At 41.7% G+C, this 13321-nt stretch overlaps 1 protein-coding gene across 1 annotated transcript in view; it reads right to left on the bottom strand.

The window, feature by feature from the left end:
* LOC118311478 (neurocan core protein-like) overlaps window positions 1-13321 on the bottom strand; it is a 36351-nt gene that overhangs the window by 15840 nt on the left and 7190 nt on the right. The window contains exons 2-11 of the mRNA XM_035635388.2: window positions 8506-8585; window positions 5359-5562; window positions 4345-4527; window positions 3568-3742; window positions 2362-2489; window positions 1601-1885; window positions 883-1026; window positions 647-733; window positions 387-544; window positions 142-304 (exon numbers count right to left, since the gene is read on the bottom strand). Of these exons, the coding sequence (XP_035491281.2) occupies window positions 142-304; window positions 387-544; window positions 647-733; window positions 883-1026; window positions 1601-1885; window positions 2362-2489; window positions 3568-3742; window positions 4345-4527; window positions 5359-5562; window positions 8506-8578 (1600 nt within the window). The 5' untranslated portion in view covers window positions 8579-8585. The remainder of the gene's footprint in view (window positions 1-141; window positions 305-386; window positions 545-646; window positions 734-882; window positions 1027-1600; window positions 1886-2361; window positions 2490-3567; window positions 3743-4344; window positions 4528-5358; window positions 5563-8505; window positions 8586-13321) is intronic.

Here is a 13321-nt window from a genome sequence, read left to right as displayed (position 1 = left end):
TTATTGATACAACTCAAACAGTATGGAGCTCTTTTTCTTTTTCTTCTCTTTTTACAAGGTGATTCAGTAGCACATGAGCGCCATGGGGGATTAAATCCCAGTTAACAGTTGAGTGATTCAAAATAGTAATAATCCACATACCTGGTGATGCTGTACTGGACGAATTTGAAACTTCATCAGTCTTTTTTGTAGTTGTCTCCTCTTCCCCCTCCTTTCCATTGGGCACTTGGGTTCCCTCCTCATCTTCAGTCCCCGCCAGGTAGTTCCAAGGCTTCCAGATTGATTTGACAATCTTTGAGATCACCTGAATTAATGAGAGAAAGGACAGAAAGTTAGCGGATTCAGCAATGCCGTATTTTTCTACAGATAAAATGCTTAAGACCAACCTTCTTCTCAGCCGGAGTTGGGTGAACTGGCGGTTGAAGAAACTCCTCTGAGTCGGGACCAGGCTCCAGCGGCTCTCCCCAGTCGAAGGAGCTCTGTCCTGGGACTAGCTGAAGGGTCACATAGGATCCCGAAGACTCTGAGGACCAAGGGTCTGTGGCTGAGGAGACAAACGGATGGATGATAATCCAGAGTATCTTGGGTCAATACAAGCAGTCTTTTTCTTTTTTTTTCAGAGATCAATATTAGTAATCAGACTCACATGCATCAGTGCTGTGAAGAGTGGACTCCTCTTCAAGGTCAACCAATCCTGTCCAGTTGGAAGGTCCATCACTGACATCTGAGGATCCTGCATGAATGTAAGTGCAAAAAACATTATATTATACCCAATGACGTGTATCGTTGCTACTGTATGACTAAATTTACTGATGGGATGGTTGACTGTCTGCTTTAATCAGTTGCTGCTTCTTATCTTCGAACCACAGACAAATGTCAAACCTCTTGTAGTGATGGTTTGCTGTGTAGTCAGGCCGGGGCTGTCTGTCCCGGTAGAGGTAGCTTCACTTGAGCCTGTGAGGTAGCTCCAGGGCTTCCACAGAGAGGTGTAGATCTGAGCGATGGAGTCTGTACTCTCCATGTTCCCTAGGAAACAAGTTGACAAGTTTAAACAAGATTTGCTGTCCACATGGCAGCAACCTTCATCAAGTTTTACTGTTTTAATTTTGCACAAATTGGCTAAAATCAGTCAATACACGAGCTTCAAGTGGATATGAGCATCGAGATATTGACATACTGTCCTCCTACTCTCTCTCTCTCTCTCTCCCTGTCTCACTTCTTCTGTCGATCCAGATGTTTCACAGATACAGTACTGTACATGACGGTGGGATAGATAATGTGGATCAGAAATCAGAATTGCCAGAGCCACAATGTCATTTTTTAGACTGAACCTGCATTAATAGCACTTGAAGCTTCCACACCAACATCAATGCTTCTCTTGAGAGTGAAATGGTAGTTAAATGTGAATTCATCAATTTGTGAGGCCTATTTCATCTTCATAGCCTAAATAATGACATTTACTCAGGGTTTTTCCAATAGTGCAGTAGATGTATCCACCTTTTACTGCTGGTTTAAAAATCCACAATGAGTTAGGCCTTTTCCATGAGCAAAAGTACTATACAAAAATTCTGTCATTGATTTTCCTCCTATTTTAAAATACCTCTGTAGCAGTAAGCATCATATAGCACTGTGGTGTTGTCAGCGGTGCTGTTGGGTGGGACCGTGCGGACTCCCGGCTGGGTCCCTCCGCAGTCCGGGCGAGGCCAGGTCACCGGGTAGCGGACGCTGCCATCAGACAGCCAGCCCGGGGCACAGCTGTCCAGGCCGGCCCTCCAGGCCAGATAAAGCTGCCCCACTGTGGCCAGCTGTCCCCCGAGGGACACACAGCGGTCCGAGGCCGAAGACAGAGACAGCCTACCTGGGACCGAGGAGTGGAACACCTCACCTGAAGGAGGGAGACATGAATGTGGGAGCAGATGAACCCTCTGGGATTTCTATTAAAGGCATCATAAGCATGTCACAATACAATGTTTGATTCTTATTTTAAAACATAAAAGCAACTGGGCACTGCGTTTTTTACCAAACATTTCTCAAAAAGGAGTATGTTGCATTTGTTAGGGACTATTCTTAGCCGTGAATTAATATGCATTTGTTGCACAGTACCCATTTTCATTTTAATGAAGTAACATGCCTCAGAGTGCAAAGGGGTGAGTCACTGATGTGTTTTTTGAACAACCAGGGGCAACACATTTGGGCCCTAGAAACAATAACACATATTTATTGTTGCTTTTATGTATTTTCATTGGAATACAAAAGAATATTGTCAGACTTTTCCTTCAATATTGAAACAGAATATGATGCAAACATCGGTGTAAAGCTGTGGTGTTTTGTGTGCGTGTGTGTGTGTGTGTGTGTGTGTACCATCCAGTTCTTTTGCAAAACAGTACACATCAAACAGCTCTTTTGGGTCCCTCTTCCCATAATTCCTCACTCCAGCAGAGTACTCCTTGTGACCATGGCAACCAAGCTCTGGCAGCTGGACAGAATAACTGTGGAGACGAACATGTGGGAGTCATAAATGGGAATACATTTGGGATTAGGGTTTCTTTTGACTAATCAAAGGCAATGAGGAGAAGGAATATGTTGTGGACATTTTACTGTACGGACATTATCTTAGCTCACATATCAAAACTTATATTCTCATTAAGACTTTAAATGTCAGTTCAGAATAAATTCCCATTTTGTGTTCTCTTTTAAAGGGCAATGGATTAGAATAGATTAAAATACAATTAACAGCAAAGAAACAACAGGGACAGAAATAAGAACATGATCCAGAGGCAGATTAGGTGACGAAAACAAAATAACTGATTATTAATTTAAGCAGCAGAGGATTCAAGAAGAGAGAGGAAACAAACAGTACACAAACAAAAGAAAATGTCTTCATGAGAGAGAATCGGCAGGCATATTTATAAAAAAACATACAGCAGTCTTCAAAATAAAGTTGAATTAATTAGTCAATTAATAAAAAAAATAGTTTTGATAATCAATTTCTAGGAATTGTTGAACTTCCTTGAATTTGGAGGACCCTTGTTTGCAGTCTATAAACAAAGCTAAGCTAACCAGCTGTTTGGGTCAGCTTTATTTTTAGAGCCATTAAAGTGATGTCAATCTTCTCATTTTAACACTTGGTCAGAGAGCCAATAAGCATATTTACCAAACTGCCCAAAATGTACTGGTTTCAGATTTGAAAATCTATTAGTTTCCTGAGTGCTCTGTGTAAAGAGTCCTCTGGGTTCTATGAAATTGTGATGTGCACTTTTCAGCATTTCTATGATATTTTGTGACCAAATGATTACACATCTTTTTAAATGTTAATGTTACAGCCAATGATTATTTGCTGATCATTTCACTGATTTTAATCGTTTACCTAACCTATAAACAATGAGAAAACCTTTTTTTATTCCTCACATCGCTCTGACGTGATGTAGAAAAGCTAAGAGCACAGAAGCTGATATGGGAGCACAAATGTCTGAGACCTGCTTCAAAGCAAAGCAGGGCTTGTTGCAACTCACTTGCAACAATGTGGGGGTGTGACAAGCAGAAGGAAGTTATTAGATGGCTTCTCACCGGACGGTCTGATCATCCAACCAGCCGGCTGCACAGCTGGCGAAGCCATCGTAGTACGCTGCCCACAGCTGTGCTGGTGTGGCGATGTCAGCAGAGTTTTCCTGGCAGACCCGCTGTGCGTCGGTAAAGGAGAGGGCATAACGGGCGCTGGCGGCCTGGTAGTGAAACACCACGCCTAGACGGAAAGACGTTGAGGTAAACTTTTACAATTTCTCTTATTTGTGAGGTGCACCAGCGCAGTTGGGTTTAAAATCTGTATATTAGTGGGATGTAATCAATGAGCATGTTGTTGTGGCCACAAACGCATTAATCTACCACTGAGCGAGTTTCGGCAATTTCAAAATTTCACATCTGAGCAAACAGAAAAGTTGTGATTGGTGCTCGGTCCAAACACTTTTAATTAATAGAATAACACATTAACTCAAGTGGAAAGCCGCGTAATACCAACAACACAAACAGAGAAGTGCAAGCTATGTTGAGTCAGTCATTATGATATTGATATGGCGAATCAATGTTACTAATGTTTAATTAAATAAAACGCTGAGAAGGCGCTGGCCGTGCTCCTGTTTTAAAGCGGCCATCATCTATCTCGCATTAGCACAACAAGCCTTGAATGCAATAAAACACAAAAATCAATAAAGTTAGAAGAAGAATTTTAAAGGCTTTTGTCTGAACGCTGCTCAGTCTTTCAGAAGCATTTCTGCTTAGTTTAAATGTTTCCTTCGGGGAGTTGCAGCACTGAACTTTTCTCACAATGAAAGTGACTGCTGCACTTACCGGAGACCACCAGGGGCACAGCGTCTCTCTCATAGTCGTTACCCATGACAACCTGACAGTGGTAAGTGCCTGAGTCGTTGGTACGGAGGCTGGAGATCTCCATGGTAGCATTGAGAGGATTGGCAGTGTATCCTGGCAGCATGACGCGGCCACTGAAAGCCTTATTCAGCTTGATTACATCACCTTTGGCACAGAAGAAGAGCTTTGTTCATTACAAACGTCTACTGGCATCCTGAAGGTCTTGAAGATAGAAAATAAACATTAAGGGACCGCAGTTGAATAGAGGGAGATAACAAACTTTTCTAAAATCCTGGAAATTGTGGGAGGTACGGTTGTCAGCTTGTTCAGATCCACATCATTGTTTTGCTTTGGAAGCCTTCAGATTCAATAAGATTCCTGATGTTTTTGGGGGGCATCAGAAACAATCACAATGTATGATCACCTTTTAATTCAATGCAAACTTTTTATCCAGCAGTTAGGAGTTTCGTTTCCTGGTCACGCGAGAAATGCAGGTCAAACTTGCACTCTCTCTCAGCTCAACTTGAGGGAATATCTGGCTCATCAGTTGCTAAATGCTCCACTAGGTTAACCAGCAAGTTGCCAACTTTGTGTCTGGTGCAAACTAAAACAATGAACATAAAGACGCTAAAACTATATAGATTTTTTTTTAAAAGTCAATAAACGTCCATTATTTCAATCTGTACCTGACCTGTACTTTTCCACTCTGGCAGATTTGGTTTGTGTGTGTTTGTGGAAAACCACAATAAAAAAGTTTATTACTTTAAATCCAGGAGCTGCTATAGTCAGCTTAAATTTCTCTCTTGTGAGGCCTTTAGATTCAATTACTCTGGGCTTAGCAGGACTGCGAAGTCAGGAGATAACTGTCTGTGAAAGACCCACATCCACATAGTCAAAAGATCGTTGCAAGTGTGGGAATGTCATTGACTGCGTAAGGCAGAGTAATGTAGATCTTTATCAACAGCTAAATAAGGTCCCTTCACATATGTGTTTTACCTTTAGCTGAAAGCACAATCTGCTCTGCAGGCGCCTCCTGTCCTCCTGCCGGTGGCCTGGTGCGAGTCCACAGGAGGTGGGGGGGCTGGCCGGAGGAGCTGGTCTGGAGGGTGAACACACAGGGGAGGACGGCTTTCCCTGCCAGTGTTTGTTGTACAGTAGGATGGGTGATCCTACGCATGTTCACTATGGAGGAGGTCTCACCTGGAGAGGAACGACAAGAGAACGGAACATAATTGGACGATGTAATGACACATGTTGCAAGGGAAGAAAGAGACGGAGAGAAAAGGCGCAGTACATAATTTCCTGTAATTATGATTCACTAATTGTATACATCTACATTGAGAGAAGGCTCAGCAGATACATTATTTTTGACAGACATGAATAAGTCTGCTCGTTGACTGGGGTGAATGCCATATTGTGCATATAGAAGTCAAGAAGGTTTATGGAAAGTGTAGATTGTCATGAAGTTTCTAACAAGGTGTTTCATACCTCCGGGATTCATTAGCAGTGTCTCACACTCCAGCAAACGAACACAACCCATAGTGGCCCACGGGCTCAAATTAATTATTTACATTTTCATATATTATTTATATATTATTACTTATTTCCTATCAATTTTATCACTGTTCACACAAATGACTTCTACTGTCACTCTGAAAAATTAATTTAAATCAATTTCAGGCCAAAGAAACATTGTAACAGTGTAAAGGCAAGGTCACTGTAGGAGTTAGGTTCATGGTTCTGCAGCCTGATATCAGCTATTTCACTGGCAAACCAGTGTGGTTGCCATGGTATACAGGTTCAATGTAACCATGACAACATGATCCTCTACATGGACATTATCATCCAACCAACCAGGTCCAAGGAGCATCTCTCTGGCTTTGTCCTCTGTGGACCTTACTTTAACATAACTGGCTTTCATTTTTTTTTCCTAAGTTAATTAATTTGCATATTGTATCTTTATGACACACTCCCTCTGCTGAAGAAGACTTTGAGATGTTGATTAATGGACCTTGGGTTACATTTTTGTTATAAACTTGTCTAATTTTTGTCTACTCATTAATAATCCAGAGTAAAGTCATATTCTGCTCACAAAGTCAAGGAGTGATATGGACTGTATTGTTCTATAGTGTCAACATAACAGCACAAAGAATCGGTTTACATTAAAAAAAAAATGGTTTAGGATTTTTTTTTCTTCCTTCTCTGCTCCATTCAAATTTTCCCAGTTAGTCAAATACACTAGTGGGTCGAAAGCCAATGTAAGCTTAACAAGAGAACCTGTGCAAAGCCTCATTTGGAATATTGCACATGGTGGAATTGAATCCCTGAAATATATTTCCATCTGCATTTATATTGGACGGCTTTCAGCTGAGCCCCCCTGAGAGCGTCTCCCTGTGCTGAGGAACGCCGCTGCTGGCTTCCCAGCAAATCAGATGTAATCACAGAATCACAAATACCAGCGAAAAGCATGAGAGGCAGAACATGACGGAGAGCAGGAACGAGACAGAGACATGGAGGGAGGGAGGGAGGGAGTCTACGAAACTGAATGGAGGAAATTGAGAGAATCTGCATGACATGTTTATCCTGTAGCATGGTGGTGACAGATGGAACAAAAGCCCGAAAAGAGGAGCTGAGAGCTGGAAGTGACATGAAAGGACACTCTGTCATTACCAGATGCCATCTCTTATTCCTGTAAGTCCTCTTCCAGAGATTCAGGGGAACTGCAAGCAGGGTTTTTATCAATGTTTCTTAACTGAATCTACAGATTGGATTTGACCATTTCATGCCAAAATATTATTTTCCCATAAATTTTGAAATAATTATTGCCCACAAGCATCGTAAAGACCCAGGACCAAGTACTACTATAGCAATAAATCTATATATTCAAAATGCTGAATGCGAATTCGTTTTTTAATTTTTTTGCAGTTTGCTCAGCTGTCATGTTGTTGAAAAGCACTGGCGAGGAATCATTTGTATTCGTTCTGTGCTTCAAAGCCCTTGTGGGCCCTTAGTTAAGTTTAATTAATGCCTATTGATATTTATGTTGCAGTCATTTAAATACAGGATCACATGGGGCTAAACCCCTTAGTTTAATTATCAGACTGGACATAAGTATGTCGATATGCAGTGTTTACCATTAACTGGTATCAATCCAGTGGACGGTAAAATGTGATACTTTGTTATAGTATTTGAAGGAAACTTTAAGGAGATGATCTTGGATATAACAATCTCAAAGGTGAAATAATACAAATTTAAAAAATTTGGCTTTTACAGCCGAATGTTGTCTGGTCCTTGTATTTAAGAGTAATATCAGGTTCAAATACAGAATGTGGAATTTCAGTACCTGCGACATAATTTTACCTTTTGCCTGGATTACTGTAGGTGTGTGTGTGTGTGTGTGTGTGTGTGTGTGTGTGTGTGTGTGTGTGTGTTTGCGTGCGTGCAAGTGATTGAATGTGGATTCAAAACTTTCTCCTGTCAGAACATTACCTAAGGTTATGTTTTAATTTTTTAAATGAGAGATGCTGTTTGCACATTTTAGGAAAGGAGAAACTAGCAGGCCGACCAGCTCCCACCATGCCTGCCAATTGGAGGAAACGTAATTAAGGAGAGCAACTAATCTTTACTACAGGCAGTCGGCAGGCTGAAAGTGGGACCTCATACCTTCGATAATATCCACCAGAGGCACACTGCTCTGACATGCTTTTTCTTTCTGTTCAATAATTGTGAATTTTATGCATAGTTGTGATTGAACAGATGGTCAGCTAAATTTGCACAAATGGGTTTGGAGGTGTTCCAGCTCAGGCCCACCGAGCATGTCTGCAAATCCTCACGGTGTCAGCTTTCACTTACGACGTTTAGATTAGTGCAGACCTGCCTTGTGTATGTTGTCTATGGAAAAATTAATGTGGGAACCCTTTTGTTTTTGTATTCTGGTCAAGCTTCCTTAATTCCTTCCTCACATCCCGTCTTCTTTCTCTCCTCTTCTCCGATACCTCCTTCTTCTTTCACTCCTCACACTCTCACTCTGTTACCACTGACTGTTATTCCTTCATATCTTAAAGTGCTGATTAGTTGCTGCAGCACTCGAAGATGAAGCGGTCGAGGGAGACAAAGAGTGGAGGCAGGCGACAGAGAACTCACCCAAGCCTAAACAGAGCAGCAGCATCAGAACAAAGATGATCTGCCGCCCAGCAGCACACAGAGTGAGAACCATCCTGGACCTGCAGAGAGAGAGAGAGAGTGGGAAGTTAGTTTGAATCAGTAGTAAGAGGAGAAAACGAAAGTGAAGCACTGGATCAGATTTAGTTACACTGCACATGCCAAACTGTTTTAAATGTTATAAATGTTATCACCCCAAGCATTGATATCCACAATTTCCCCTCCAAGACATTGTAAAGTATTTGAGTTGGAATCATTCCACAAGGGCAGTCCATGTTTTTGCCACGTGAAACAGTTTGGTTATTTTTTAATTGTATGAACAGATGAAGGGCTGCTGCCTGCTCCTGCGTGTGTTTCTGTGTGAAAAATCTTCACAGCTGTTTGATTTGTCAAACCCCTTATGATGCAAATTGGACCATTTCATATCCATCCAGCTGTGGCACAAACAAAGTGGTGTTTCTTCGTTAAAAAGCTGGAAATTGAGAAAAATTGAGTTTTCACCTGATGGAAATGTAATTTTTTTTTCTCTAAATCTGTTGGTGATGTTTGCACACACCTGGCTGCATGTCATTCATTTTAATGAGTCGTCTACCAAGAAAGCACGTTTTCACAAGTCGAGGTAACCATTATCTAAGAAGCTACAACAGGTGTTTAAGCAGCAGCAGCACGAAATCTTACGGACACAAGAACCAATGCTGAAGGGGAAGATAACCCATATTTTCTCTGCTTTTCCCCTCATTTATTGTTGTGACCGTAGCGACCATGCCTTGAGCACTGAATCAATGAAAAGCCAATCGGAGGCACATTAAGTGACTGAGTAGCGCATGCACACAGTATCACAAACAGGAACAGATGATGTATCAAATCCAATTATTATTGCTCTAATATTATGATAACAAATAAATAACTGCATCTACGAGGCCACTTGGGGATGCAGACACAGATCATTGGAGCTTAACTGAGTAATCATTCAGCATTTGGCAGCCAGGGAGCTTTAGACCGTTGTATGTGTGAGAGACTGTAAAGCGTTGGCTCTGCAGTGAGACAAGGTGACCTTTGAACCCTGCCCTATTGGACACATTACATTTATTTGGCAGATGCTTTTTTCCACAGTGACTTACATTTTTCACCCATCACCCGTTATACCACCTGAGCTACAGCTGCCTGTATTACTAATAGATATAATGGTATCCAACACTGTTGTACTGTAGCTAAAATCAGATGCAGTGAAGAGTGATTTGATCCTGATGCCAGACAGGGTAATGTATCTAGTGACGAAGACTGAATTCATTCCTGTGAAAACCAAATTTGTCTTTCTCCAAAGTATAAAACGAAATTAACTTTCAGTGCACTGCAGTGAAAAAGTGATTCCTGCTGCATCACATAGAGCAAATTCTACCACACATCAGAAATGGGCTGCTGACGTTGCCAGAGTATTTGGCTTGGGGCCCGAAGCGTCTCGGTTCAATGGAGAGGCCTGAGACAGAGCTTTATTGCCCCGCACTGGTGTGTAATGGAGATGAAGAGGAGGGTATGTTGTAGGAAGTAAACACAGCTTGGCTTTAAGAAGCAATGTTGATTTGAAGGGGACTTTCACTTTCTTGAGGAGAAAAATTGGTTCCTTCTACTTTCCTGACTTCACAGGCATAACCAGCAGAGGTTTGTTAGAAGAGAACCTGAAACCATTAGAGCAGAAATTAGTCCAACTTGATTGCACTCTCTAGATTTCACTTCACATGAAGTAAATCATTATTCCAAGAAAGCAAATGTCCTCTTTGCATGCACCAAGGTAACAGTAACTCACCAAACAGCATCCCTGATTTTTAGAAAAGAAGGTTGTGCAACAGCTGCTCAACCCTTTATAAATTACAGGAATAATGGTGGCTCTCTTCTCCGACCATGTGAAAGCCCAGTTAAATGTTCAGCCGTGTTAAAGTGGAGCGTGTGAGTCAAAAAAAAACATTCCTCAGATTGTAAAGCACTTGGTGACACCTGCCAAACAATACTGTCATTAAACAACAATTAGTTTTTTTTATTTCGGGCAACCGAGTGGGTCTTTATGAAAAAAAGGGGGGGGGGGGGATTCTGGTGAGGATGAAACCCCGCTGTGCCACACACTTTGAGGCATCTGACCATAAAGGTGGGCTAGGACCTCATGATGGGCTGTGACAGATTGGGGTCGAGCTGTTGGACTCTTTACATATTGAAGGCCTGAACCATTGGTGGAGCTAGCTGGGTGGGTGACAAGGGATTTCTAAAGGTTTGGAGTGGGTCATGACACTGAGGAGTTTGCCCAGTCTTGCAAGCAGAGAGCATTGGAGGGTGTTATATACGAGTGCCCGGGACTGGCAGGGGCCCCTGCCACTATGCACAGCAACAGAATTCAGAGTTCAGCCTATGGACATCTCTATGGATGCAATACAACATGCAAACAGTGTTTCTATAGACAGCCGCCATTCAAAGTTTTACCCCGGGGGATTTTACAACATACCACTGCACCAGCCATCCAGTCACACCAGCTGCATACTAACCACTACCACCTTTTGTTAGGGACGAGACATCAGATGTTGTCAACGCCTCCCTCTAAATCGCCCCTCCTCACTTTCAAAGGCACAGTTGTGTCTTGAGGAGAAAAGGAGCCAGAAGTCTCTAAAATGCTTCAGTGGACATCAATGTGGTTGTCCATCTGACACATTTTCACGATGTTGCCTGAAAAGATGCATTCCTGGCTCATTGTAAGAGCCAGTGAGCAGAGTGACAGGGATCCAAAGAGAGCTGACAGATGAGGCTGGCAACAGACGAGGCAGACATTATGTTTCAGCACTAAGCTGTCAATCTGTTGAAGCCTCATGATCATCGTGACGCATGCAAGTAGTGTATTGGCCTCTCGACCCAAATGGCCTTTTGTTCTGCACTTGGTCGGAAAAATTGCTTTTAGAAAAATCATGGAAAGTGTTTTATTAGTTATTTTTGCTGACAGTGTGTGTGCACGTGTGCGTATGCGTGTGTAGGTTTACTTAATCAGGCCACGTTGGGTCCCATGTTGATTGATGACATAAGCACACATACTGTACAGTATAACACTATAATAGTACAGCTACCATAGAGTCCCACATCAAGCCACCAATGCAGAAGGCAAGTCACAGAATCTCACCTTCTGTGTTCATGTACAGAAAACATAAACACAACATATTAAAACACAAATGAAAAGACAACACAATACAAACACTAGTGCTTGGCCTCTCTGTTAAATATTAGATTCAGTTTTGCTGATTGCAACCAAATGTGTAAAGTAGCAAGGAAAAGAATGTAACAATCAGCAATCATTATCAAAACATGACAGCGTTATGGTTCATTAGCACCACCTACTACAGTATGATGGAGTGTGAACCAGAGTTATCTACCCAAACCAAGAACCAAATCAAACCACTCACAAATGAAACCGGGGGAGACATATATACTGGCTGATCAGACCATTTTGAAACAATAGGGGGAAATAACATAGGCAACAGCTAAAACTCTACACAAAGACACCCCATCCCCCCCATGCTAACACAGCTCTTGGTCTGGTCCAATTACTGGGCCCCTGCATTTAAGTCGATTCCACCCTGAGTCACATCTTTTGCCCAAACCAGGAAAGAGGACTGATGCAGCAGACACACGGTAAATCAAAGACAAAGAAAATCGAATTACTACAACAAACTGACAAAACAGTGTCAACCAAATGTGTGTGCCTCATTTAGAATATGATGGTCCAATTACTGGATTAACAAAATACTAACGGAAAATTGACTGGTTGTGTTTGTTAATTTAAGGCGACTGCAAAGTAACTTCCAAAACCTGCGATAATGATGTGAGAGTGTGTGGAACTTTAAACTGGTCTTGAATCTGAATTTTGTGTGGGGAGACTGAGTGACCTTTGACATTTTTTTTAATTCAACTGGGTGGCTGCGGGTACAGCATCACACTAGCTTTGTAGCTAGCCAGCTAATCTTAAAGTGAAATTCTGTCTCCAGACTTTTTAGCACCCAAGTATACATCCAATGGCAATAGTACATGATACACTAGAAATAGCCGTTTGTGCAAAAAGACAGATTTGTTTCGTCATTCACATTTTCAAATAGTATGTTTATCTAAACTGGGAAAGATTGGAGAATGAGGACACAGAGTTTTGGTAAATGTGGAGCTGTGACTGAGTGTCTGGTGTGTAAACCTTCCCAAACCAAACACAGAACAGACCAGAGCCCAAACTCTGTGGATGTGTCAGTCCTGAGCAAGGCTTTTTTTCGTAACATAAGCTGCAACCCCACTAATAATGCAGTTAGATAATTAAATAGTCTTTGATATTTAGAAGTAATACTCCACTTACTTCTACCAAACTCTGCTGCAGTGTTTAACCTTTCCAGTTTATGTTAGAGCAGATGAACACACCATTGAACCTTACAGTTTTGCTTTTGTGATTTTGGCTGTGGAAATACATTTGTGCAACAATTTTCTCGCACATCATATGTTTTCCCTTTTTCTGCTTGGTATTTGACAGAAAATTGGGAAAATAAATGTCTGGTTATACTTTTTTATCTTTTAAGTTCCAAAACAGTTTGAGGGCAATGACATGATAACAGGGAGCAGCAGATTTAATGTCTTGGAATATGAGGTAGTTTAAAAGTAGAGGCTTGAGGACTTTGGATAAATCTATATTATTAGACTTCAGGACGGAGCAAAAATCCGTTTCACAGAAAAAAGTCAAACTGTCAGTTTGCTGGAGCCTGACAGGGGAAGGTGATTCCTCTCATACCCT

This window comes from Scophthalmus maximus, chromosome 5 (genome assembly GCF_022379125.1).
Source record: "Scophthalmus maximus strain ysfricsl-2021 chromosome 5, ASM2237912v1, whole genome shotgun sequence".
In the NCBI taxonomy this organism is placed as follows: Eukaryota; Metazoa; Chordata; class Actinopteri; order Pleuronectiformes; family Scophthalmidae; genus Scophthalmus; species Scophthalmus maximus.
The sequence above is the reverse complement of the archived record's forward strand: the minus strand, read 5'-3'. Positions and strand labels throughout refer to the sequence as shown.